Source organism: Aythya ferina (assembly GCF_964211825.1).
Source record: "Aythya ferina genome assembly, chromosome: 5".
Classification (NCBI taxonomy): Eukaryota; Metazoa; Chordata; class Aves; order Anseriformes; family Anatidae; genus Aythya; species Aythya ferina.
Genome location: NC_140301.1, coordinates 61,412,919 through 61,438,071, shown reverse-complemented (window position 1 = coordinate 61,438,071; position 25,153 = coordinate 61,412,919). Strand labels below are relative to the sequence as shown.

The window sequence follows — 25,153 nt, the reverse complement described above, 5'->3', positions numbered from 1 at the left end:
CTTCAGCTCTTTCCCCAAGGGGAACCACAAGGGCAGGGATTGCAAGATCAAGCTGTGAGGGGGCTGTGCATGAGTCACAGCAGTGTCACTCCAGTGAGGCTGCCTGCCAGGCACCACTGGAAAACACAGAAAACGCAAGAGCCTCTGATCTGCCCAGAACAAGGTATTTCAGGAGGTCCAGAGATAAGCCTGAAGGGAGCAAAATCTCTCCCCTAAACCGTGGATAGAACAGTCATCCCTCCTCTTCCTTCTCTTCATCTTCTTCTCACTGGCATCAAAAAGGAAGCCATCACAACTAGCTGCTGCTGAGGGGGGCCCAAATCAGCACATCCTGGTCACATTTCTGTCTCAAGGGAGACGCACGCAGTACTTGCGTTCTGTACTGCATCACACCGGTCATGAGACTTTTGCTTCTCTCAACTCCTCACTTCTCAGTCAAGACTGGTTTCAGGGTGGGGAGGAATTTTATTGGCAAGTTCACACCATGAGTCAGGCTGGTAATAAAGTGTGTTCCCTTCTCCCTTCTCTGTGAGTCATTCTCTAGTCTTTCTGCAAAACAAGAACAATGCAAGAGCCACTACTGAAGTCTTCAAGGATCTCTTCGATGCCTCATACCCTTTTATAACAGTCTCTTTGTTTACCCTTGGAGGTACCAAGCTACAACAGCGTTCAGACTTCCAGCAGATGCAAGCGCCTAGGCCAGCACACTAACATTGGCTTAAGCATATATGTCAGATGCCAAAAATCCCTCGTTACCACTACTCATTGCAGTGTTGAGCACTGAACAGAGCAGGCAAGTCAGGAAGAGCCATCTTTTTGTAGTCGTCTATAAAAACAGAAGTTAGTATTGAAGGAAGTTCATTCTAGCACCGTAACACCACATCAAGTTGGCTTCCTCTATTTATTTCAGTTCAGTCAGCACACATCTTCCAGGTTAAAACTTCAGTCCAAGGAGAAGCCCCAGCTGTAAAGGCAATGCTTTCTACTGAGGGATTTGTATTACATTTGCTTAGTTTAAAATAGAGGTTAGTGGAAGAATGTGTGTACTACGCTGAGGTCATCATTGCAAGAAGAAGCCCAGTCAGGTACTTCTTAAAAATATAAGAACATGAGGTACTCATATATATACAAACACACTTTATATTTGCATAGCAGTAACTGGCACGCTCCTTGTGCACAAATACATCAGTTCAGGTAAGAGAATGCAAAAGGAACAGGATGTGGGAGGCTGATGTTAACAGGCCAGATGTTCAAAGAAAGGTTAAGAGACTTTCTACATGAAAAAGGGATGAGAGAATGGGGTTTAGCTTGAAGGTACTTAAGGACGCAGCTCTCTGCTGAGTATCTACAAAATCAATGCCTACTTGACACACTGCAAGGAAAAGATGCTATCTGACCCTGAAATGCTTGTTCTAATTTCTACTGTCACAAAGCAAGTGATTGTTAAACACCAGGAAGAATCCCACAGGAAAGAATAATACAAATCAAATCTTGTCCCAGCTGCTGAATAAGCACAGTTGATATGTAGAATACTGGAACCCAAGGGTGCAACAGTACCCTCATAACACTGACTGAATACAAAACAGTGCTTTGGGGTGGGTAACAGGTTGAGTCTCCCCCTCAGAGGTGCCCTCACATCACAAACAGGGCAGAGGGACAGCTGCTCTTGTAAGCATCTGTTACACAAACCTTATCCCATCTCTTATAGAAAGAACTCATGAGGTAACAAAGTTCAAGACAAAAGCTTAGAGATGAACAGTTTGACAACGTGAAGTAGACGGGAAATACATGAAATTATACAAAAATAAAAGTATTTCAGGTAAGAGTCAGAATATGCAGTCACTGGATACAGCAGGAATAACCAGCAAACACCTCTAGTATTATACAGCAACATTTATAGTGCAACGACTGCACCATAACACAGTTACAAAATATTTTAAGAAGTTCCATTATAAAATACTACTGATATAACAAAACACAGTTCATGGGTTGCAGCCTATTCTAAACATCCTCTGATTTTTCTTCTATGCAACTTACACATTTTGCATCTCAAGTCACTCATTTTTCCCCAGAGGGAGGAAGAGGAGAAAATACAATCAGGTCACTGAACGTTTCAGCTGCTGCAAGCTTCTGGGCTTTGTTCTTGACTGGCGTGAAGAGCAGCTCCCCATCCAGCATCGGCTGCGAGAGAAATCAGTGTGAAGTAAGCATCCAAGCCACAGTTACCTGCTTTACAAACCAGCACTGCAAGAACACACAAGGTAAGCTAACAGCAAATTCTTCTCCCTAATGGCATCTGTGAGAGCAGCAGACCAACGGTGATTACTGACAGGCAACTGCTTACTTCTGTCAGGTGCCTGCCTGCTTGGAAGGCCACACAATCAAAGTACAAAAACGAGCAGAAATTGCTTTTGATAAGGCAGAAGAAGCACACGGTTCTCTTGCATCTCAGTCAATACTGCAGACACATCACAGGTTCAGAAAACGTGAAGCACAGATCTGCCAGGAAGATCTGAAACCCTTCCTGAAAACTACAGCAATTTAGTAGATGTAAAAATACTGCCGTGTGCTTACTTTTAAGTGGTATTTTGAACTGCGGCTCTTGCTTTGAAAAAGTAATTTACCACTGTGAGTATCAGTATAAGTAAGGAATTCTGAATTTATTTCCAGACATAAGAAATGAATAGGTGGTCCACATTTTGAAGATACTCATTACTTAAAGCAGTAAGCTATGTTTTAGAGAGAATTTTTTCCATGCAAAACCAAGGAAGCTGTACAGCCAAGTTCTTTTAACAATTTGGAAGGTTTTGTACAAATGCTTTTCCCCGTGAATATTACTTCTGGCCGTGTAAGATAAAGCTGTAGAAAATGTATGGAATAAGTCTTGAGAACTCCAGCAAGGAATTGGAAGGAAAAGGCCAGGCAGTTCATTATATTAGTAAATATTTACAAGGAAATCCACATGAAATTCAAATGATCAATCTAATGAGATCAGGCATTCTTTCTGTGACAAATGTCTCAATTCATCCTACACTCAACACATGCAATAAGGAATGAGTGTGAGCCAGTACAGCAATTCAGGAACTGTGGCCTGAATTTATTAGAATAAGTTGCATGATCTGACTCGATAACATCATTTTCCAGGGTTTAATTTATTCCATGTAGTAACTGACTCTGTAGCAAAGGTTAACAGTATTGCAACAGGCAGATTGTTGTAGTCAAATAACTTTAAGGGTCAGCTTACCGTATCAAAGGGGCTTCTGTCGACAGATATCAAATCACTACACAAAACATCTGAAAAAAAATATTCTTAAGGTTAGTCTGATACTGCTAAAGCTGAAAAAAGTTTGTTTTTCTGTGTTTACCGAAGGAAAAACTAAGTGGTCTGCACTTGCTTTTACTGCAAGCCTTTTATATCAGCTTTCTGCTTCACTTATCACAGGGAAACTACAAATAAAAACCAGGGGAACTGTTTGCTCACATGCAAAGCATGAATAAGTCCTACTAGCCAATGTAGGTTTTGCTATGAGCATGCCTAGATTAATCAAGCTACAAGGACAGTGCTTGCAAAGAATAATATTTAGACCATCAAAACTTGAGATTAAACATGACCACATTGACTACACTAAGCAGCACTAAGATACGCACCTGTCTGATGCATTTTTGGTTCTCCATGCTGAGCTAAGTCAGTCTCTGTGCAGGTATCCTCCTTCTCTGGGCTGCCCATGACGATATCTTGTCCCTGTTGCTCTGGAGCTGACAGTTCCATCTCTTCCATGCCATCCATTACTTTTAACTCACTGTTAGAATTTTCCAGCACCTGAAAAACATGAATTAACTGTTCCTAATCCTCTGAGAGTCTAAGATGTCAGCTATATTTGCTTCCCAGGGAGCCAAAAAGAAAGCCTTAGTGAAATTAGTAGGACATAAGGCAGTTCCAATGACACTGGGAAGCTTTATTTTCTGTTTTGTCTGCTGTAAAAGGCAGTTTGTCAGCTTTTGGTGCAGAAATCATAAAGGTAAAAAGTAGCCAAGATATTTAAGGGATGTGAGCTTACAGCACATCTGTGTTAAGTCCAATCCATGCTTCTAACCTATAGATTTTATAGACAAATCAGGAGAGAGAGTGGGGTGTGAATTCCAGTCACTGTACAAAAGAAAGGCAGAACAAAGGTGACAGCTTAACACTGATATATTTCACGTGGACTAGTTCCCAAACACCCTCATAAACTTGATATCATCTGAAAGAGGGCATGAAGGAAGTTCTTCCACATGAGAAAATGATTTTGAACTTGAAGTGCCAAAAGCATTCTGAGGATGTTCCCTAATGAGACTTTACCTGAAGGAAAACCTTATCAGAAATACTGATTGTGAAAGATTGTTTCCCTACACAGTGGCATCACTAACAAGCAATTTCTCAGGTGACATGGAAAAGATGAAGTAAAAGGGGTAGGAGCAAATTAATAACCAAGATTTTAAAAAAATGCAGATACATATGTACATGCATATGTGTGAATAAAGCCTGCTGTAGCCATGCACATGTGATATATGTTCATTGATTCGTGTCAGTATGGAACAGTGCTAGGGCCGCATGTGACTGGAGTGTCCCTGTGAATGGCCTGTGAGGAATGTTTTAACAACAGGTGAAGTGTCAATAGAGAGCTATTTGTATTTGTATGTTCTTTCTTTGAAGTCTCTGATGTCTGGGGGTTTCAGAACAACTGCTAACAACTAGTAACTGTTACGGCTTCTGAATGGGACACCATGCAAGCCCCTGATATCTGGCCAGGTGGCCAGGAGATTAAGGAGAAGAAAAAAGCTGAAGGACGGCTAGGAGACAAAACTTGCAGGGGACGCTGTGTAAGCTTTTGACATGCTGCCAAGGAGTACAAAGGAGAAGGACAAGAAAATACACCTGAGAGGAAGACTACGAGCCTTCAGCATGAAAGACCCCCAGAGACTGATGTGCATGCTCCAGTAGGAGGGTTTGGATCCCGGAAGCTAATTATAATAACCTTTTTTTTTTATTTATTTATTTTAGAAGTAGTAATTAATATGTATTAGCCTAGGAGCATAAAAATCAGCTACTTGATGTAACTGGTGTGTGTCTAGGTGGAGCAGAGACTCCCGACGCACCCAGCGCTGTTTGCTTACCTCTATTCTTTTAATAAATTGTAAACTTTGATTATAATCCTGTTTTGGGACTGAGCGATTTATAACAACAGATCAAATAAAAATTAAGATCCTACATTTCCAATGAGTGGTACTGAAGAATGACCAACTCCAAAGCACTGGCCTGCACTGAGTAGCCCAGTACTGCCTAAATTATGGAGGCCCCATTCCAGTTTAAGGATTTATTTATTTTTTTATTTTTTTTTTACACTCAGAAAAGGAGTCTGCAGGCATCTCAGGTCATCCACTTCTGCACTGATAATTGTATTGCTAGCAATGCTCTTGCTATACCTTTAAACAGTGGAACAGCCTAATTGTTACGGCAACATGAAGACAGAGAGCTAACTAATACTGTTACTTCTAGTCTGGGAACACAGATACAAAAGCAGCAGCAGATCCTGCTGATGTCTACACTGAGAAGGAAAAAGCACCAACCTGAAGAATGCAAAAGACATCTTGATGAATATTTGATCAGACATCCAAGTGTCCAAAGCTACTAAAAAGAACTATTAAACCAGCAAGCCACCCTTATCCTGAGGGGAAGGATATTTTCTGACAGGAGTTCAGCTCAGGACAAGAGAGAAACTAATGCACGAGCTTTGAACACAGAAGCCAACTGTCCTCAGAGAAGCTCCAGGGGGGTTTCCTCTCAGTCAGTCTTCTCAGGTAACTCGAGCTGGCACAGCAGACAGCTTTGAAGCATCACGTTATGCCTCCGCTGCTGACAGGAGGCAGTAATTTGCAGTACTGATTGCAACATGCAGCTCCTCACACACGTGGATCATTAATAATCAAACTCTAAGATGTGCACCACTTTACACATGAGTATTATTATTTTTTTTGGCTAATAGTGGAGAACTATTTAAAGCACAGACATGAACAATGCATGACTTACCTTAGATTCCTCCACCGTGCCAGCAACAGGAATGGGTTCTTCTGCATCTAGGGAAACGCTGAAAGAAAACCAAGAATGTTTCACTCTTCTCAATCATTTTCAAAGATTTTTACTTTCCCAACTAATCTTAAAATTAGTTCTGCAATTATGCTCGCTGGTTTAGCACTAGCCAGCTATATAAAACTTTCTAGGCACAAAATAAAAACTTCTGCCCCAATTTCAATGCAATGAAATTACATTTGGACAAAAGCTCTTCACATTTGCTTGATGGAAGGAAAAGACACAAGGACTTCACAACACCTTCATCCCTACCAAATTGGAAGGTAACACTTAATGGGCATTTAGTATTCATTTTTCCAATTAAAACTAGAAAATTACTTATACAAAGTTAAAGCCGCCTTAACATGTCTACCTTTGTTCAAGACAACCACTAGGGAGAGTTTTTCCAGTGGTAAATTGGTGCATATTCAAATTCTGTGCTGGGTGGAAGCCTTCAAGTGCTGGTGTTGTTTGTTCTGCAGTTGTATCCTCAGGGTTACAAAGAAGAGAAGAATTGCTCTGCAAAGTTCTGCTGGATGATCTTGGAGTTGCCAGATTTTCAGAAGTATGCTGGGAAGATCTATGAGGTTTCTTTGAAAGCAACTCTGAAAAAAGAGCATTTTGTGTTTCATTACCACAGCAGTTTCCAAAAATATGGAACTGTTAAGATTCTAGCTAGGAACACACTAGTTTTTATGCTTAATTGTTGTTCTAAAATGTTATATTATGATCTTATATATGCTGCAAGCAGAAGTTGAAAATGGTGACAAGAGCAGGTCTGTAAGTTAAAGCTACCTTCACTCCAACTAAGCAATTTGGTAATTACCATCCCTTCACAAAACCTGGAATAACAAGATTTGCTGTTCTTATTAAGAAGTACATATGGTGAAAGACTTTGTCATTAATTTCAACATTCCACATTAGGTATTTCTGATAGAATTAAAAAGACAGATTCATAGTTGATTTTTATATAATTCTGCAATAGTTCAGAGTTGCTCAAAGCTTTTCAGGTCTCCTCCAGTAATAGGAAACATACTAAAAGCTCACTAGTCTTGTGAAGAGAAAATCTACCTAAACTGGGAAGTCCAGTTGTCTTATGAACCATAAATATGGGAGAAGCAGAACAGCTCTGAAAGAATCAAGGCTTACTGAAAATATTAGCTTCACAGATTTAAGTAAGATAGATGCTGAAAATAAGGTTGTATTTGGATTGTCTGCTCAAGAAAAGTGTTAGACTGCTTCTATAGCAGACGGGAATATATTACAACTTTGTTGAACATGAATACTGATCACAGATATATTGTATTTCAGCTCTGAAGACAGTAGTGAAAGATTTACTACACAAAAATTCCAATTCACATCTTTCAAATAAAGGACATCAGCCTGCACTGACTTTGACGAATGGGTTGTCAGCTAAGTCAGAAGCTCAGATCTTGCTAAACATCCAAAAAAAACATGAACCACCTGCTTTTACCTCTGAGTCTAAGCAGGGATTCCATATTGCCATAATTGCTTAAAACAGTACAATCCTATAGAACAGTTTACTTTGGTTTCCTGATGTAACTAACCATTAGTTGAAATATGAATTGTGCCCAGCACAGGAACTGTATCCAGTATAAGTAGCATAATTCCTTCCTAGTGAGCTTGGTTCAAATCTCTTAATTTTTTTCAGGTCACAGAAATCACGATGATGTTCCACTTACCTGGAAAGTTTTTCACAGGGCTTTCAATTCTGAAAAATCCTGCTTCAAAAACCACTTTTTCTACCTCTGGTGGCTTATTCTGATGTGTACAATCAGCAGCTCCCTCATTCCTCATTTTGTCCCTCATAGCTGCTTTTACAGCAGCAAGTCTGTTTCTGGCAGCAGTTCTTCCAGCTGCTCCCAGCTTTGGTTTGGACACCCCATTTGGAACAGTCTTTTTCTGAAATTGAAAGTCAAGGTCTCATTTGGAAGCTTAAGACAGAGGTAACTGCATGTGAACACCTACATAGCTACCAGCCACACAGATAGCAGCAGGCGACAGCATTGCAGGACACAAGATCTCCGTTCATCTCCAGAATACCACTGAGTGCCATTCAGGGGTTAAAGTCAGGTTTTGATGACAATTTAAAGTATTTTTTCATGCCAAGCCTGCAGTTCAGAAATACGTCTTGTAACTTTCTTATAACTTTTTTTTTTTAGCCTTTCTAGTTAATGTTTTTGAGAACAGTGGGATACAGGGACTCCTAGTGGCAGGGAAATAAAGTAACTGCAAAGCAGACACTTGTCAACCAGAGAATTCTCTCCTGGCACTCAATTTTTCAAGTTTTTCTTGCATCATCTATATGGTTCTGACATTTATAGTCAGTTCACACAGACCACATTTCCTCAGATTTCATGCATCTGGAGTTTCTTATCGACCACCTTTTTTTTTTTTTTTTTTATGATTAGTTGAGCAGTCTCAAGGAACTGAATGGAGTTTACACAATGCGAATATGATTCTTGATCTTCAATTAGAAACAGGTAGAGATTTTAAACCAAGGTCAATAAAATAGCTTAAAGTTTATTTTGCAATGATCAATAACGTAATTTGGATAGCGTCAGATCCATTTATGTTTAAAGAATTAGTAGTTTAACACTACCCATGATCTTGTTTTAAAGACACAGATAAAATTCAGCACTCAGTGTTTAAAATTGTGAGGCATTGCCAAATTCCTCTGTAGCAGCTTTATCAGTTAAGTCAGTGCCAACACCAGTGGCTCAGAGGAAGTTTTATATCTGAAAGGTAATTTCTGTTCCAAATTCTTCCTAGTAAGACTTACTAGCAAAGAGTCCAGTGACTTCAAGTCATTAATTCTTAGTTTTAATCCTACCATCCAAAAGAGGCAACTAGAATCAAACATCAACTGTAAGTGCATACGGGAGACAAGGAAAAAAGGGTGAACCTCGAGAGGAATTTTACTGAATAGATGTTGATGATAATGTTCAAATAAAGACGACAGATGAATAAGGCTTTAGAAGGAACTTGCATTTAAGAAGAGTACTCATTATTGCAGTAGCTTTCAAATTATTTTAAAGACCTCAACACACTTGCATCTTGATGCTTTAGGAGACACGCTTTAGGCTCTATTCATACCTTGACAATTTCTTCGCTCGGGACATCAAGTGGTTGCCACTCATTGTCTTGAAGCATCTTCAGATTATCAAACTTTTTATTCACGTCTTCAATCTATTGGAAATTCCCAGAAGTCCAAGGTTAATTCACAAGACTTACCAGATTTACAAAAAAAACATTTAGTGAAGATAGATAACAACTTAAGCATCGTGCATTTAGGTATTTTGCTTTAAATACAGAAGCAAACTAAACCTCCAACCAACACTAAGTATGGAATGTTCTCATGCAGCTGACAGAATGGTTATGCTAACATACATGAGATTCAGGTCTCATTTCTTTAGTTTAAAGTCAGTAGCAGAGGTATAAAATGATTTAGCAAGATCCAATACATATAGTGGTAATCCTGGGGTGTATCGTGGGGCTGCATTAGGGAAGGAATTGCCAGCAGGCAGGGGGAGGCAATCCTTCCCCTCTGCTGTGCACTGGGGAGGCTGCACCTGGAGAACCGCATCCAGTTTAGGGTTTCCCAGTGCAAGAGACATGGGCATACTGGAGAGAGTCCAGGTAAGGGCCACAAAGATGTGGAGTGTGAGGAGAAGAGAGCTGGGACTGTCCAGTCTGGAGAAGAGGAGGCTCAGGGGCATCTCAGTCTTTAAATACTTGAAAGGAAGGTGCAAAGAGGATGAAGCCAGGCTCTTTTCAGCAGTGCCCAGTGCCAGGACAAGATGCAATGGGCACAGTGTGGAACAAACAAGGTTCCCTCCGGACATCAGGAAAAACTTCTTCACAGTGAGGGTGACCGAGCACTGGCACAGGTCACCCAGAGAAGTTGTGGAGTCTCCCTCCTTGGAGATCTTCAAAAGCCATCTGGACATGGGATCCTGGGCAGCCTGCTCTGGGTTTCCCTGCTTAAGCAGGGAGGGTGGACCAGATGGCCTCCAGAGGTCCCTCCCAACCCCAACCGTTCTGTGATTCTGGGGGATAATCAAGGAGCTGGTTTACAACCCAAGACAGTGCTCACATTTAAGGAATGCGAAAGAGCACATTGCACAGGTTGTTACACTAAACCAGCTCGAGTCTTCCATTGTTTAGGAGATGCCTCATGCAAGCTTGTTTGTCCTTTTAAGCTGGTCTTGAACAGCTTCCTGATGCAGTCTGCACTTGTGACATCCAGTGGCTACAGACAAACTAGTTCTGCAGCATTACCTTCTCCCTTACTGGTGCTCAATCCAACAGCCTTGTTTTCCTCCAGCTCTGTAATGGAGACACTTTGCCTTATTTGCTAGAAAGGCCAATACAAGGCTTGTCTATAGCAGGTCTGTCACTGGAGGAACAAGTCCTTTACATCATCCCCAAAAATGAAGAGGATGCAAAAAATGAATGCAAGGTAGGGCAGAGTTAGCAGCTCTGTCACTCCATGTTTATCTATGGGAAAATGTGGGGATGCACAGGGGAAACAAACTGCCCCCAGAGACTGTAAAAACACAGGAAAACCCCATTTTTCAAATGACTGTTTCTACAAACTTTCTCCTCAGTATCTCTGATGTTCAAGAAGCAGGTCAAACCCATATACTTCCTTCAGGCAATTCAAGATCTATGACCCTAGCATTAAATTAAATGTAAAGATGGATTTATTACAAGTTCCTTTGATGAATGCTGCTATACAAAAAACTGCTGAGACATTTTGAACATTTAGAATGTTATACTTCCTTCTGAAGCCAGCAGAAACACTGGAGAGATGGTTTTCTATCACCCAGCTCTCCTCTAAAATGTTGTAGTTTCTGCGTTATTGGCGTACTGAAGAATAGAACCACTACTTCCAGGTGAGTTCCAGGAATAGCTCCCAGCTTGTGATCCTGGTGGACATTGTGACCAACTCCTCACTCCAAACCAGAATGAGATCTGGCTACATGCCTTCATTCCAGACAAAAAGGTCCACAGCCACAAGATAACAGGTAAACAGGTCCATAAACCATAGCATAACATCAGGTACTATTCACTATTTAAAAGTGTTAAACAAAAACCTGCTTTTTTTTTTTTTGAATATACTGAAAGAAAACAGATTTTGGATTTTCAAATGAATAGTTTCAATCCATTGCTTGTTAATTACCCCCATCTTATTTATTCTAGTAGATTAACATGCAAGTACATACCTGAAAATAAATCATATCCCAAAATCCATCCAAGTCTGTACATGTTGTTTCTTTTTCACCTCGTTTAAATTCACAGTTATCCACCAGTCCCTCAAACTGTTTAAACCTTTCTGCTATCAGCAGTCTTGTCTGACCAACGGTTGTGCGAATGAGATCTTTAGCTGATGGTGACAGAAAACAAAAGCGAGTATAACTTGGAATAACCCATCATTTCAGTGGAGATAAATAAGTACTTGAAGAGCTTGGAATCTATTATTTCAACTATTTTGAACTGTTCAGACCTGCAATACAGTCTGGAGCATACCTATCCACTGAACTTCTCTAAGCTCTCTTCTTTCAAATAAACTTTACCAACTCAAAGCCTTTAAGGCAAAAAAAAACTGACAAGTTAACCATTTTCTTAAATAAAACTAAGTTTGAAAGTTGATGCATTTAAATATACTTAGAACTTACAGAAAAACTGTTGTGATAGGCACTTCAATGTCAACTATTACCACATCAAATACTTAAGTTTTAGTATTAGGAGATGAAGCATAGCTTTTTGTCTTTAGACGGATACAACTCTAATACAACTCTCACTATGGGCTGCAGGCTACTTTGCAAATATGCTCAGGTACATAAAGTTTCTTCTGTCACTGTGGTTACCATAACACCCCTCTCAGTGCCTATTACAGTTCAGTCTTACCATCCTCTGGTATGTCCAGCTCAAGTTTTCCATCCCACTGGAGGCACTGAGACATCAGCCTCTCTGTCTCAGACTGAAGAATGTTTCTAAAAATAGTGAAAAATATTTTTTGGAGAACATTTGAAGAATAACCGTTTATTATCATCATCCTTTCAGCGAAGCTAGGCAATCTTTGAGCAGAACCCATTAGATTGTTTTAATTTGCTGACTAGCTGAGATTCAATTTATGTTTTACTGCTTTCAAGTTTGTGTTCCTTAGGAGGCATTAGCCTCCAGGATTTTATATTCTTTACTTACACTAATACAAGAGGAAAGATAGGAGGGAATTTCTACTGAGGTTACTGGTGACAGACACCAACCACTGTAAACTGTTTAGAAGATGTTGTATTGCTCATGTTAAGGGCCTCAGAAGGGACAACAGTGAAGCAAAACAAAAAGACACAAACCTGAAGTAGGGCACGTCATGCTCTTGCTCTCTTATATCATCTGACTTTGTTTCAAGTGCTCTCATGTCTGTAGAGACAGGAATTGTTTCATTTGATCTCTGAATGGAAGTCTTCTCATCTGAATCTCTTGCTGAAAAATGTAAAAGGCACTTATTCAGAATTTGGTGAAAACTAAGAACCATTAAAATGATAAACTAAATGTGAACTTTGTACCTTGTTCTCCTTTCAGACTTGTAGTGGTTTGCTGCTCTTGAGGGTCTTTTAAAAAAGGTGAAATTTGACTTTTTGAATCAGGCTCTTGTTCCCAGGAAAATTTAGTTTTACTGGATTTTTCAGCTATATTACTGGAAACAAAAACAAAAAAAGAGGCATGCTCAGACTTAAGACACATTGAGAAACTGACCTCCAACATGGCCAAACACATAAGACTGAAAAATCTTAATTAAAAAATTGAAATCGAAAATTCTTAATTAAAAAATTGAATTAATTGAAAAATCTTAATTAAAAAATACCTTCCATTCAATGACAGACAACATGAGCTGTTAGTATTAAAATAGACACATCTGTGCATAGATATCCATGGCACAGTCCCTCATACATGGAGCTGCTCTACTTCTAAAGCACAGGCAGGATTATGCATTACATAGCTTGCTTTCCTGTTATATTATGTCCACTTTTGATTAAGCAACAGTAGCAACCATGATCAGGTGTTTCAGCATCAGAACACTTTGTTACATGTGGAATCTCCCAACAGAAAGATTGTATTTCCTGTAGCACCATGAAGTTTCACTTATATTTATAAGGCCATTTATATTTTAGGACATTATAAATAAGGATCTTACACTGGAGATTTTGAAAAATCCCAGAAGGCAGTAGGTGTCAAAAAGGCATTTGCTCTAGAAGGAGTCATGGGTGTAACTTTGTAGGTTGTTAATCCATCTAATGGCTGAAACACAAAGTTTTGAGGTGCAAAGGAGCGCGTTCTGGGTCGCCCTGGAGCAGAATTGTTCTTTTCTTCAGAGGTCGGTTCCTGTTTAAGTTCTGATGCTGAACACGTCACTGGATCCAGCTGAGCATTTTCCTTCTCTTTATATTCAGAAGGAATTACCTGCACAAATAAACGAAGCGAACACTATATTATCAAATCAATGAGCATGAGTATAGGAATGGGCTGCATTATAACATGACTATTTGAAAGCCATCAGGAAAGGAACAATTTCAGGTAATTTGCTTTCTACAGCAGCATGCATGTACACAAGTCCTGACTTACCATAGGCCTAACTGGCTTTTAACACCTACAAATGATTTTTGCAGCAGGGTAGCACTTGACCATGAGGAATGCAACAATCCACTGAAGGGGCTAGAGTAGCAGAACACCTGGCCTACCAGAGTAGTAATTAAAATTAACAAATGCTTGCTCCCACTGCTAAAAAAAATGCTTTAATATGATAAGCTCCTCAAGAGCTGAGTTATTGGCTCCAAATGCGACTAGGTCTGTTGGATACGTGTATAAACTGTAATTATTCAAAGACTGAAGAACAAGCTAAAGAAAAGCTGATAGCTGAGGAATGCAGTCCAAAACAAAGAGAATACAAGTGCAGTTAGGACTACAGAATGTTGTTCAAAGAGGACAAAAAGTTAATCAATAAGTTGAGTCCACATTCCTCTGAGATGAGTGACTAGACAATCACACAGAACACATTTCTGAAATACCTACACTGAGATATTGTTAGCTCAAACCAGCCATAAGACTTCAGACTCTTTTTCAAGAAAATATACATCTTCAATCTGTTGGAAATCTTGTTATACTTCAAATACCCTTGCTTGGAATGTAAGCTTTGAATTAAGATTTTAACAGATTTGTGAAAAGATGACTGAGGTTACAGCAAGGGTTTACAAACTAGCAGCACAAAGTAACTCCTGTTTGCAGAGAAGTACTTACTTGAACCAGGATGCAAGTGCCTTTTACCTCCTGTCAGTATTTGTGCATGACTGCAGCAGCTTTAAGACAATCCTAGAGCACAGCTGCAGTTGCTGAAATAGGACTGGGGATGGGAGGTGTGGGGGAGACACTGAGTGAGAGGGGAATTACAGTGGAAGGAAGGAGAAAACATGGATGATTCTTGCACAGGACTGTCGGGGCATGAATGCATAAGCAAATTGTTTGGCAACCTAAATAGGGATATGACAAATTCAGAGTGTTCTCTGTGCTGGGGCAAAAAAGTTCAGTTCCCTTTGTCAGTGCTATAACAAAAGCGACTACCTGTAATTACAATAAATCTTGCACAGAAAAATATTTCTATATACATTCTTAGTGGTTCAAAGCCTGAAAATGCATTTAATTCTCAGCTTCTAAAATTTTGTATTATTACTTGAGCATCAAAAGGATATATTCAGAGTATGTTACAAAAAGCAATGAATTTGCACAAAATTACAGACACTAGATAAAACCAGCAAACTAAGCAGGCTTTTTTTTTTTTAATTATTTAAGTAGTTGAAATATCACATCTAAGATATTATGTAAGACCTCTGATTTAAATTCATGGTCCAAAACTTGAGGATTAGTAAACAAGCCATCCAAACAAGCAAATCAAATTTGCTCTGAAGTTTTAAAAATAAGACAATATAAATACTCACAGCTTCTTCCCAAAATCTAGTTTATTAGTGAACTTCCTATTAGCTATATGCCCGAGTACAACCACATTTAAGCAACAGTTTCACTACCATTTGTTACTCTTACATCAGTTTTACTGCTTTTCCATTTCAAATATTAAATGACCTACCTCTATGACAACAGGTTTGACTGCCACCTTCTTCTGCTTTGCTACACTTGCTGGCTTTCTCTGTGACTGGTTATCTAGAGAGAGAGAGAAACTCTACAAGGTCAAAAGGCATCTGATTAAGGCAACTGTTCACTGATCTTTTCAGAAGATTGACATAAAAGTCTGGTGGTTAAAGACAGGGAGAGATTGTGTTGCTTCTCGAGTAAGTGGCTAGAGGGCAGATGTCTAATTGCAAGAGTTCATTCAAAAGAAAACCTCAACTAGGATTGAACAGCCTATTAAGAGATGTATCACCAGGAGAGGAAAAGGGATTCATTAAGCCATTAGTTTTCAGACGTTTTCGTATACTAAAAGAGTTCACTTCATTTCCTTAAAGGCTGAAGAAACACTTAAGTCAGTTTGAGTTCAGATTTTGAATTCATTTTTTGTTTACAACTTCCACAGGAAGATTGAAACCAACACCATTGCAGCTGTACTTTCAGCCTTCTGTCATATATATGGAAGGCTGAGAAACATTTTGGAGAATACCCTGAGGACAAGATAACATTGCTAAAAGTTTCCTCTAGTTTAGTAAACAAACATGGATGAAGAAAGATGCCTGACTTGAAGAACACAGGCTCTCAGCTCTTCCAGAGGCATCTGTTCCTGATCTTATTAATCACAAGTCCTTAAACAGTGATGCACCAAACTGGCAAATCTTTCCCAGTTCTGTTTTCGTTCTCTGTCTGTAATTACCATATGCATATTGATGCTCCACACTGATGGATTTTACAGGAAACCATCCAATGTTAGTTTCAACATCTTGATTTCAATATTGCAATAGAGTTCCAGATGAGATTTGAAGTGATAGTGTATTTAATCCTTTCCTTACATGACAATTTGGCATGATTTACATAGAATCTATCTTTTCCAAAGAGACAGCTACAGACCAGGATAGTGAGCAAAGACAGTTCAGAACAAGCTGATATGCATCTCTACAGAAAACAGTGTCCTAGATAAGCAAGATCCTAAAGACAAAATTGTCTCCAGTATATCATTTGACAATATGTTTAGCAGCAGCACATAAACATAAGCGTTGTTTCCAGTGTTCACTTACACAGTACTGGGCAGGACATCTCTTTATAGCACACTCACTCTGTCAAATACTTACATATCAGCTAGACAAGCAAGACTATATTTAGCACCTCACTTACCAGCAGTAGCAGTAGTTTTCAGCACCTGCCTAGCTGCAGAGGAGGCTGCTCTGGTGATTCTTACATTTGGGGCTGCCTGGACTGCAGTCTGCAACACTGAGAAATATTAATTCCAGAGATAAGCTTTCTAAGGAGTTGTATTCAAGCAATGTAAGTGAAACCTTCAGTTTTGTAAAAATCAAAGTTGTACCAGCAATTCTCAGTTGCATTAGTTTGCCAGAATCATCAGGAGGGGTGTTTTTTTTGTCAGTTCCATGCAAACAGAGCTAAACATGGAGAGCCCAGCTTAGCCTTGGCATCAAGGATGTTGACACAAGAAGGTTTTGTTGCACAATAGTACTTCCAGAATCCTGATAACATCAAAGTACCAGTGTGCTAAAAGCTACATACTAAGCTTAAGAATCCCTTCTCAATGTTCACTGCTATCATAGACAAATTCAACATTTCCCTTATGATGCTCTGGTCATTACATGAAAGTATTCTAAAGTGTGAATTTAATAAAGTATTCTTTAATTTGAGTCATGCCCAAATTATTTTTATTAAATAGGACTCTGATTCATATACTGTATTACACATCTTTGTAATTGTCATCTTTGTGTTTTAGTACTGTTTCTAATTTCCTTATTTCCTTCAAAAATTATATTCTCTTGCACAAAAAAAACCCACAAGCTCTGTTTCGTTATCTGCCTTTCTATAGCTGTCTGAAATCTAGCCCCACTTGGTTGCTGTTAATGATATTTCTTTTATTTTTAAATGTCATTTTACTTGCCACATAATTACTGCTTGACAAGCTGGAAAAAAAATTACTAGATAAATAACTATAACATCTGATTTATCCAAATGTTCACTTCCTTAACATTTTCATACTGTTTAAATACATGTAATGCATATTCTTGCTTCAAGAAAAAGCATTATTGAGTCTAGTAGATGATAATTTTTCAAAAATTAAATGTTTCAATTGTTACACCAAACATTAATAATAGATTTTCTCAATATTCACTGAAGGTATGACATTTATTTAAGCAGACATCTGCTGCTTGCTGATTTAATTACTTTAGCGATACGAAATTCATTTCACCCTGAATTATGGAATATCGTGTGTTAACATAAGTATTCTACATGACTTAGCATTATCAACTTAAGGCACTGACATCACTGCGCAACCAGAAAGAATTCATAATCAAAGGTATTCTATTTGCTTAAACAAACGTGGCATTTTTCACTTTTACACTGTTTTCTCCATAGAAGTACAGAATAATCACATAGAAAGTCCAACAACTAGAGAGATACAGAAGGGACCGTTGTAAAATATGACAACATAAGACTGTACTTATAACTAGACAAACAGGAAGCTCTGCACATGTCCAGCTGCAGAGGCAGGGAGCAGTCATACAATTCTACTTACTGCTCTTTTTCTTTTCCCTTCGCTAGGCTGAATAATCAGTAACCAGAACTGCATTAAGTATCCTGCACTTCATTTCCCCAGCCTACAGAGGCAACAAGTACATGCAATGCCTAGAGCCACATGCTCAATAGTCTGTCAGCAGCTGCCCTGGCTGTAGTTGGTAGGAATGGTCATCCTAAAAATTTCCTTGTTCCCTGTATCCAAAAATGAACTGTGGATCTCTCCCAAAGATGTTCCTCGCCTCACTCCCATAACACGACAATAGACTCCGAAGAATAAAACAGCAGTGCCCTTGCAGATTCAGATGTAGGAAGTGTTTTTACTTTCCTACCTTTCCCTTTTTCAGCCATTTTGTCTGTACTCTTCTGTTTGCATCCTGCTGCTTGTGTAGGGCGCACGCTATGCCCGTTGGCACGGACCTGCAAAAGAAGATTGCATTTTATGAAGCACTGGATTTCCAGAAATGAAGTAGCCCAACTTTTCCTCATCTTTCTATCCTAGCCTCCAGTAAAACAAATGGCCAAGTAATTGGCACAAACAGCTTTAAAGAGTAAAGAAGTTAAAGATAACTAAAATAGCTCATTTTAGACATGTGTTAACATGTTACCCATCTAATTAGGAATTCAGAAAAAGAATGAAGAAAATTTAACAAACTGTTTAGTTTACTTTGAAAGTAGGTGCTAATTACTGCCCCAAGTTAGTTTGTATTATGTGATTTATGTGATTTCAAAGCTGCTTTTCTGAAAGATTCAGTATTAACTCCGTTCTCCCTTCACACAGTTATGACTGGAAATCTTCCAAATGCATTCAAGTTGCATAAGACAAGATTGCTAGATTCAAATTATAGCTTTTTACAGATTACTGCAGGTGAAATTCCTCAAACTACTTTTTTGTACAAGTAATATCAAAAGAGACTGCCAAGATTCACAGTAAAGCGTGCCAACACTGAAGTGATTCCAACTTTGAGCAGTAAAGATTAATCATGACTGATGCCTGCAGTAATTGCATCTCAACAACACATACCTCCATTTATAAGGGTTTTAGGCCTTAAAATTAAATGGAAATCTGCACAACTGCTATACATTGTCTTTCAATTTTAGCCACTGGTTTTAGTCATTTGTATTACTGACCGTAGTATGGAAAACATAAGGCAAAAACCCTTACATATAAAATTCTTCCCCTTAATGAAACAAACAGCTCCATGTCCAGCTTGCTGAAAATAATGTATGCAAGACCACTATTGCTGAATTTACTAACATGAGATGAAGTATTCTACAGATTTAAGAACTTGAATATAATTTCGTCTTTATGAAATTAAGATGCCAAATTAGCAAAACTAACTAAGATTTCAACAGCTTTGTGCACCAGATCTGTCACTGCGTAGACTCCACAATGTCAGACTAATAGATCTGATTGGTAACTCAATCTCTCATCTCTAACAAGTAGATAAAAAAAAGGTGGCATAACAGGCAAGAATATTTTTAGGTTGAATTTTAAAAACAAACGTTCTTTCTCACTTGGAGAAGAAAAATATACAAAACTTGTGACAAGTTCTAACAATGTAGTCGATTTGCTGGGTTACCTTCAACTTTTTAAAGCTAGAATGTGATGTAGGAAAATAATTGACTTTTTATAATCTGCATTCATTGCACATTTTCTGTATTCATGAGAGATTCACTGGTTCTCCAAGCCAAGAAGTATTTAATTCATTACTGTCTCCACCCTTATTTGCATTCCTTGCTGACTATTTAAGTGCCTGCGCACTCGAGAGTCAAAATGGATCAAGTTTGTGATTTGAAAAACAGTCAGATGGACCAAACACCGGTCAATATTTCATATGGAAAAAGAGATCTGGAAGATCAGTACACTTCCCTTTGGTTTGTACCAACCTAATCAAATTCTGTAGTTCGGTTCAACACAATGCTCAAAAAAAAAAATTCTACCAGCTTACTGAAAGCTTTTCTGACCTAATTTGTCATTCTCCCTGGGAAAAACCTGCTTGGAGACAGCACTCTGTGTCAGAATACAATTCTGAGTTACGGCCTAAAGGATAATTACATCGTTTTCTGCAAGATTCACTTAAATTTATATAAGAGACAAACCGTAGAAGGCTTAGATGTTGCTGGTATCACAGCGTTTTCTGCTTGGTTCTTGGCCTTTGACCGAGTAATCCTCCCAGAGAAAGCAGGAGCTGCCTGGAAACATTCCCAAGGAAACAAAGAGTTAACAACTCCTTCCTCCCTCTGCCATCACTGCTAGAGTGAGCAAGAAGCTTAAGGATAAGAAGCAACATGTCTGTGCACTTGAGTCAAAGTGGATCAAGTCTGATTTGAGAGAAACTTAGATGGACTAAACAGCCAAGTTACTTTAGAACTGGTAACTGGCATTTCATTTGCAGATGAACTGCTGTAATTTGTGAACTGAGAACACAGACAAAATCAAAAATCAACACATTTATATTATTTCCTGCTTTGTTTACGAAAAGAAGGAAATTGCTCCCTTATTGTTCCTTATTATAAAATATCAAGTATTCCTATTATAAAAGGTTTAATTCACATAACTTCCATAAAGTTTGTATACAAATAGTAACATTGTATAGTATATAAGCTTAAGTTAGATATTTAATATTACTCTTATTACCTTCTCATTTGGCTTCACTGTCACAGGTTCTTCAGGTACCAGAGAAAGAAATCCAGGTGCAGTAGGTCTATACAACCCAACTTTAAACACACCCTTTTTTGCTTTCTCTCTTTGCTCTTTTAGTTTTCGAAGTTCCTTTTCTTCTTTATAGCGCTGAAGCATTACCTTGCGCTCATCAATCCTCTTGGAGGCTGCATCTGTAGGTTGTTCTGAAGCAAACATGAAGACAGGAATATTACACAGTATCACAGAAATTTTTCAGCCAAGAAAAATCAGAAAATATGTTGGGAAACTGCAAATCTCTTTTTTCCAAGTTACAAGAGGAACATACTAGGCCAGCAAGTAGAAGACTCTGAAGCACATGCCTACAATTTTCAGTTGAAGACTTATATGTGATCTATCATCTTGCTAAAAACTTAAATTACCTGCATTGTTTTAGCCATTCCCACAAAGAAACTAGCAGCTTGAAAAATAAAATTAGAATATGCATTCCCCATTGCTAAGCATGCTTTAAGCACATGACAGATACCGGTAATATGTAGATGAGATTATAGATCAGGTTTATTCACTTCTTGAACAGAGCAATCATTAAGAGACTTCTCATTGAATATTAATAGACAAATGCATTTCTTCTTTGTCTGCTGCAGACAAATCACAGTAAAAGCTAATTCATACCACTGGAGCCATAAAGGAAGGCAAAGCTGTATTAAGACCATTTGCTTGAGTTAGAAGAATTGGCAGTCATTTGTTTTGAAATCTTAAACCATTCCTTCACATTCAGATGTGAACCTCAGTTTGGTTCCTGGGATAACATCACGAAATTCACTTAAAGGCATTTTTAACAATTTTTAAAAAGCTTTAAAACTAGGCTTTACATACTCTGTTTCACACTGCTGTTCTCTTTAGAGCGCATCTCACTTGTCTCATTCCGTTGAGAGACTCCTCTGTCTTTCGATAACTGCACATTGACATCTGCCAATCCAAACTGCCTGCCCTTTTCAAACAACTTGTGTCTGTTCTCCTTCTGAAGCATGGATTTTCTGCGAGCAACTTTTGTTCTGATGGTTTCTGTACTCAAATCCTTTTTGTATCGACCGGCGAACTGGGACGTAGCAGCCATCTTGGTTATCCTGGACAAAAAAAATATCATAATGATTAGGAAAAAAAAGCTGTAACTGTTTGTTTTGCCCTTTTTATTAGGGTTTACATGTTATGAACATAGAAAGCCCTGGGTTCTTCATTTCTGTTGTGTACCAGAGACAACACAAATAGTGATTTCAGCATGACTCCTCATTATTTGCTTTATGTATTCGAGGGGCTCGTTTGTTTACCAAGCTGTCAGCAAATCTGACAAAATTAGCAGGGAAGGCTTTGTCACCGCCAGGGACTGGCCGGCTAGTCTGTTCCCAACACAGATGTTTTTCATGTTAAGGAGACCATCAAGTAAATGACAAGGCTGCAGGACAATACTTGGAAGCAACACTGCCACTGAGCGTTTAGATTATACCCTATCTGATGGCGAGGCATTTTTGTCATGCATCGGAGCACTTGGCTCTGCTTCCTCACAGAGTTTCCAGGATGCAACTGTAACACAATAGCGTTTATTTCAAGCAGGATTTCTCCCTACTTTTTTAACCTGAGGAAGACCTGATGAAAACATCAGCTGGTCTGTACATGCTGTGCTAGCAGGGACACAAAAAGCTCCAAAGCCTGCCTCCCACCCAAAACCTTTTTGCTGAGGGTTTTCATGCTTCCTGGAGAGGTCAGGCTCAGTTCTTGTAATTGCTCTTACTCTGCCTGCCCCTTCAACTAGGGTGCTTTAGAAACTTCATCTTAAAGAAAACAATTTTAGGGTAAGAAGGGTGATACAGCTAAGCTAAATAACTAACAAAGGTCAGTACAGAGGTTCTCAACTTCAAGACAAAGAGCTTTGGCCAAACAAAAGGAATAGTTAGTGAGCTGGACAGAAAAGATCAGCCTTGACCATGGCTATTCAGGATTTCTTAGTCAAAAAATACTATTTGCTACCAGTATCTCAAGCCAAAAATGAGCACCAGAGACCTAACTGAAAACCTTGATGTCAGAAAAAACAGAATACCAAAATAAGCAGAAACAAACAGTGTGCTCTTAAATTATATATACCTCGTGAAAAAGCATGGAGAGAATCTGAACTACCCTAAGAAGGAAAACAAAGTCTGCATTCTGGAGCTGGCAGTGGCAGCCCCTTGTGCCCAACTTCATGGCAGTACTCACGTACCGAGTAACTTGCACAGCACCAACAGCACTTCCACAGCCATCTGGAAGGGCTTGGAATAGATACTGGAGGCTATGTATGAGTCAGAAATGTAAATGGGTATATTTTAGGTTTTTCTCCCAATAAGCTTAGCGGAGCAGGAGAGCAAAATTGCGAGAGGAAGAATAAATGATCAAATGGGAATAAAAGCAGAACTCAGCTTAAAGTACTCAGATCAGAAGCTGAATCTCTTCCACACAATCTTGGAAGAGCTGGTACACATCAGTGCCACCTGATTAACATCAAGCATCTTATCTCTCATCTTTCATTTTATGTTCCAACTTTCAGAGATTCATTAAAGATGCTAGATAATTAATAATGATTGCAAATGATCAGACTAACTACTGTCGCTCATGGGTCACATTTATCCTGCTTTACAGGTACGTGTTTAAGGAAGGTTAAACCCTGAGCTTCTCCAATAATCATCTTGGGACTGATCTTGTTAGTCGTTCCTGTGGTGTTATGGAAAACCATTAAGAAAAGTTGGTGGCAGTATATTGCTACTATCTGCCTCCTAGAAGAAGCAGATCGCTCGTGCTTCCTGAAAGAAAATCGTTCCTAAAAGCAGCAGCTAACATCAAGCCTCTACACTCATCCTCTGTGGTGTTTAAATTAATATATAAGAATTTGAGAGGTCTGGCTAAGAAATTTATCTAACTAAAAGAGTATTTATTCCATGTGAAAGTCTGCGATTGTTTCCAACTCCCCACTTCTGAGCTAAGACAACATTAGGTGTGCCACCCCTATAAGCTCCAAGAGCCATCTCTCCACTGTCACCCTATTTACTGTTGGATTCCTTCTCAGAATTGTGACAGCTAGCAGGCTTCTTATATTAGGGAGTTCATCTCTCCCAGGGATGGGCTTTATTAAAATCAAAATGATTGTTTTTCCTCACCTCTTCCTTTAGTTTTTGAAAGTAGTTTACAGGTCAGGTCTCTGCAATCACTGGGCAAAGAAAGGGGAGCAGAGGAGGAGCTGTTGTCCAAATGTTCAATGATCAGCTGACAAAGCTTCTGCCTGACCTGTTCTAAACCTTGGAGTCCCCAGATCTCCAACAACTTGTGGGACAAGTTCCCTGTGCCTGGGGCTCCTTTATGTGCTCTATATACAACAACAGATTGCACGCATAATGTTTAATTCAGTGCCTTGGTAAAAGTTAATATGCCTATAACCACAGAAGAGGTAATGGATAACATCAGGCAGTCTTACAGCAAGCTGCATTTGCTTTAGACTTCAATAAGCATTTTAACACTTTAACTTCTATTTTAAACAGCATTTTTCTAGCTCTTGTAGCACACGTCCACGTAAGCCTTTCTGCCATGAACAAGCACCAAGAGCAACTAAACTACTTTCAGGTAAGTAGCCTTACAGAGGAATTCACCTGAAACTTGAAACATTATGGAAGCAGGGATAGAGAAAAGAACTTCCCCTTATTTGTAATACAAAAGTACCACCCCCAGATTTGTATTTATTTATTTATTTTTGGAGTAGCGCCTTGCCCAGGCAGGACTTGAAGGATAATTAAGATTTAAATAGTCATAAAGGCAAGGCGAGATTAATAGCAGGAGGGGACGGAGCTTTATATAAAGGGAAAGCTTTATATAAAGGGAAAAACTCGGAAATAGTTAATGCACGCGAGCTAAATTACAACTAAGGAATCACAAGGATGACTTGTGGAGGAGACAGGGAGGGAAAACTCCTGGGAGAGCCCCCCAAAGTCCCTCAGAGCCCCCAAAATCCTCTCAGAGCCCCCCAAACCCCCTCAGAGCCCCCAAAGCCACCTCAGAGCTCCCCCGCCCCCGTCCCGCCCGTACCTGCCCGGCCTCAGCGCCCCTCTCGCCGCGTCCTCCCCGCTCACTTTCAAATCTCACCTGCCGACGCTCATTGGCCAGCCCCGGCCCATCCGCGCGCTCTCATTGGTCAGCCCCCAACGGCCAGCCGGTGGGCGGAACCCAACTCGCGGAGCCGGGTGTTTATTGGTGGCCGCCCGAGCTCTGCTTGGTGCTCATTGGTTGTGTGGGGGCGCGGGGGCGGGGCTTGGCTGGGAGGGGAGGTGGTGAGGGGTTGCCGCGCTCCGCTCTAAGATGGCGGCGGCCTGAGGGGGCTGAGGGGCGGTGGGGCGCAGCGGGTCCCGCGGTGCAGGAACGCCTCGCTGCGTGAGGGGCGGGCCGCAGGGTGTCAGCCATAAAAAATGAGGCCAAACCTTGGATCCTGCTGAGTTTTGTCAGGGCAAGAATAAAGATCTGTGTGAGACTCCCAAGCACTGCAGGAATTTTCAGATGTTTCAAGGCTCACCTAACCAAAACACTTAAAAAATGCATCCCTAGCCCGTCACACATCCTCCACTTTTATT

General features: G+C 39.6%; 1 protein-coding gene across 2 annotated transcripts; it reads right to left on the bottom strand.

Moving 5' to 3' along the window:
• Positions 1-1,122: 1,122 nt before the first annotated feature.
• Positions 1,123-24,732, bottom strand: DLGAP5 (DLG associated protein 5). 2 transcript variants are annotated; one of them, XM_084520170.1, is made up of 19 exons: positions 24,672-24,732; positions 21,387-21,637; positions 20,508-20,716; positions 19,970-20,062; positions 18,199-18,286; positions 16,463-16,558; positions 15,270-15,343; positions 13,329-13,594; positions 12,700-12,830; positions 12,487-12,616; positions 12,041-12,126; positions 11,356-11,516; positions 9,224-9,316; positions 7,810-8,029; positions 6,480-6,711; positions 6,068-6,125; positions 3,649-3,820; positions 3,245-3,294; positions 1,123-2,181 (listed from the first exon to the last, which is right to left on the bottom strand). In XM_084520170.1, exons 1-19 carry the CDS (start codon positions 24,701-24,703, stop codon positions 2,059-2,061), a joined length of 2,565 nt encoding a protein of 854 aa, XP_084376296.1. In that variant the 5' UTR covers positions 24,704-24,732; the 3' UTR covers positions 1,123-2,058. The 2 variants fall into 2 exon arrangements, with proteins under 2 accessions (XP_084376296.1, XP_084376297.1); XM_084520171.1 differs by having other exon boundaries at positions 24,615-24,690.
• Positions 24,733-25,153: the final 421 nt, after the last annotated feature.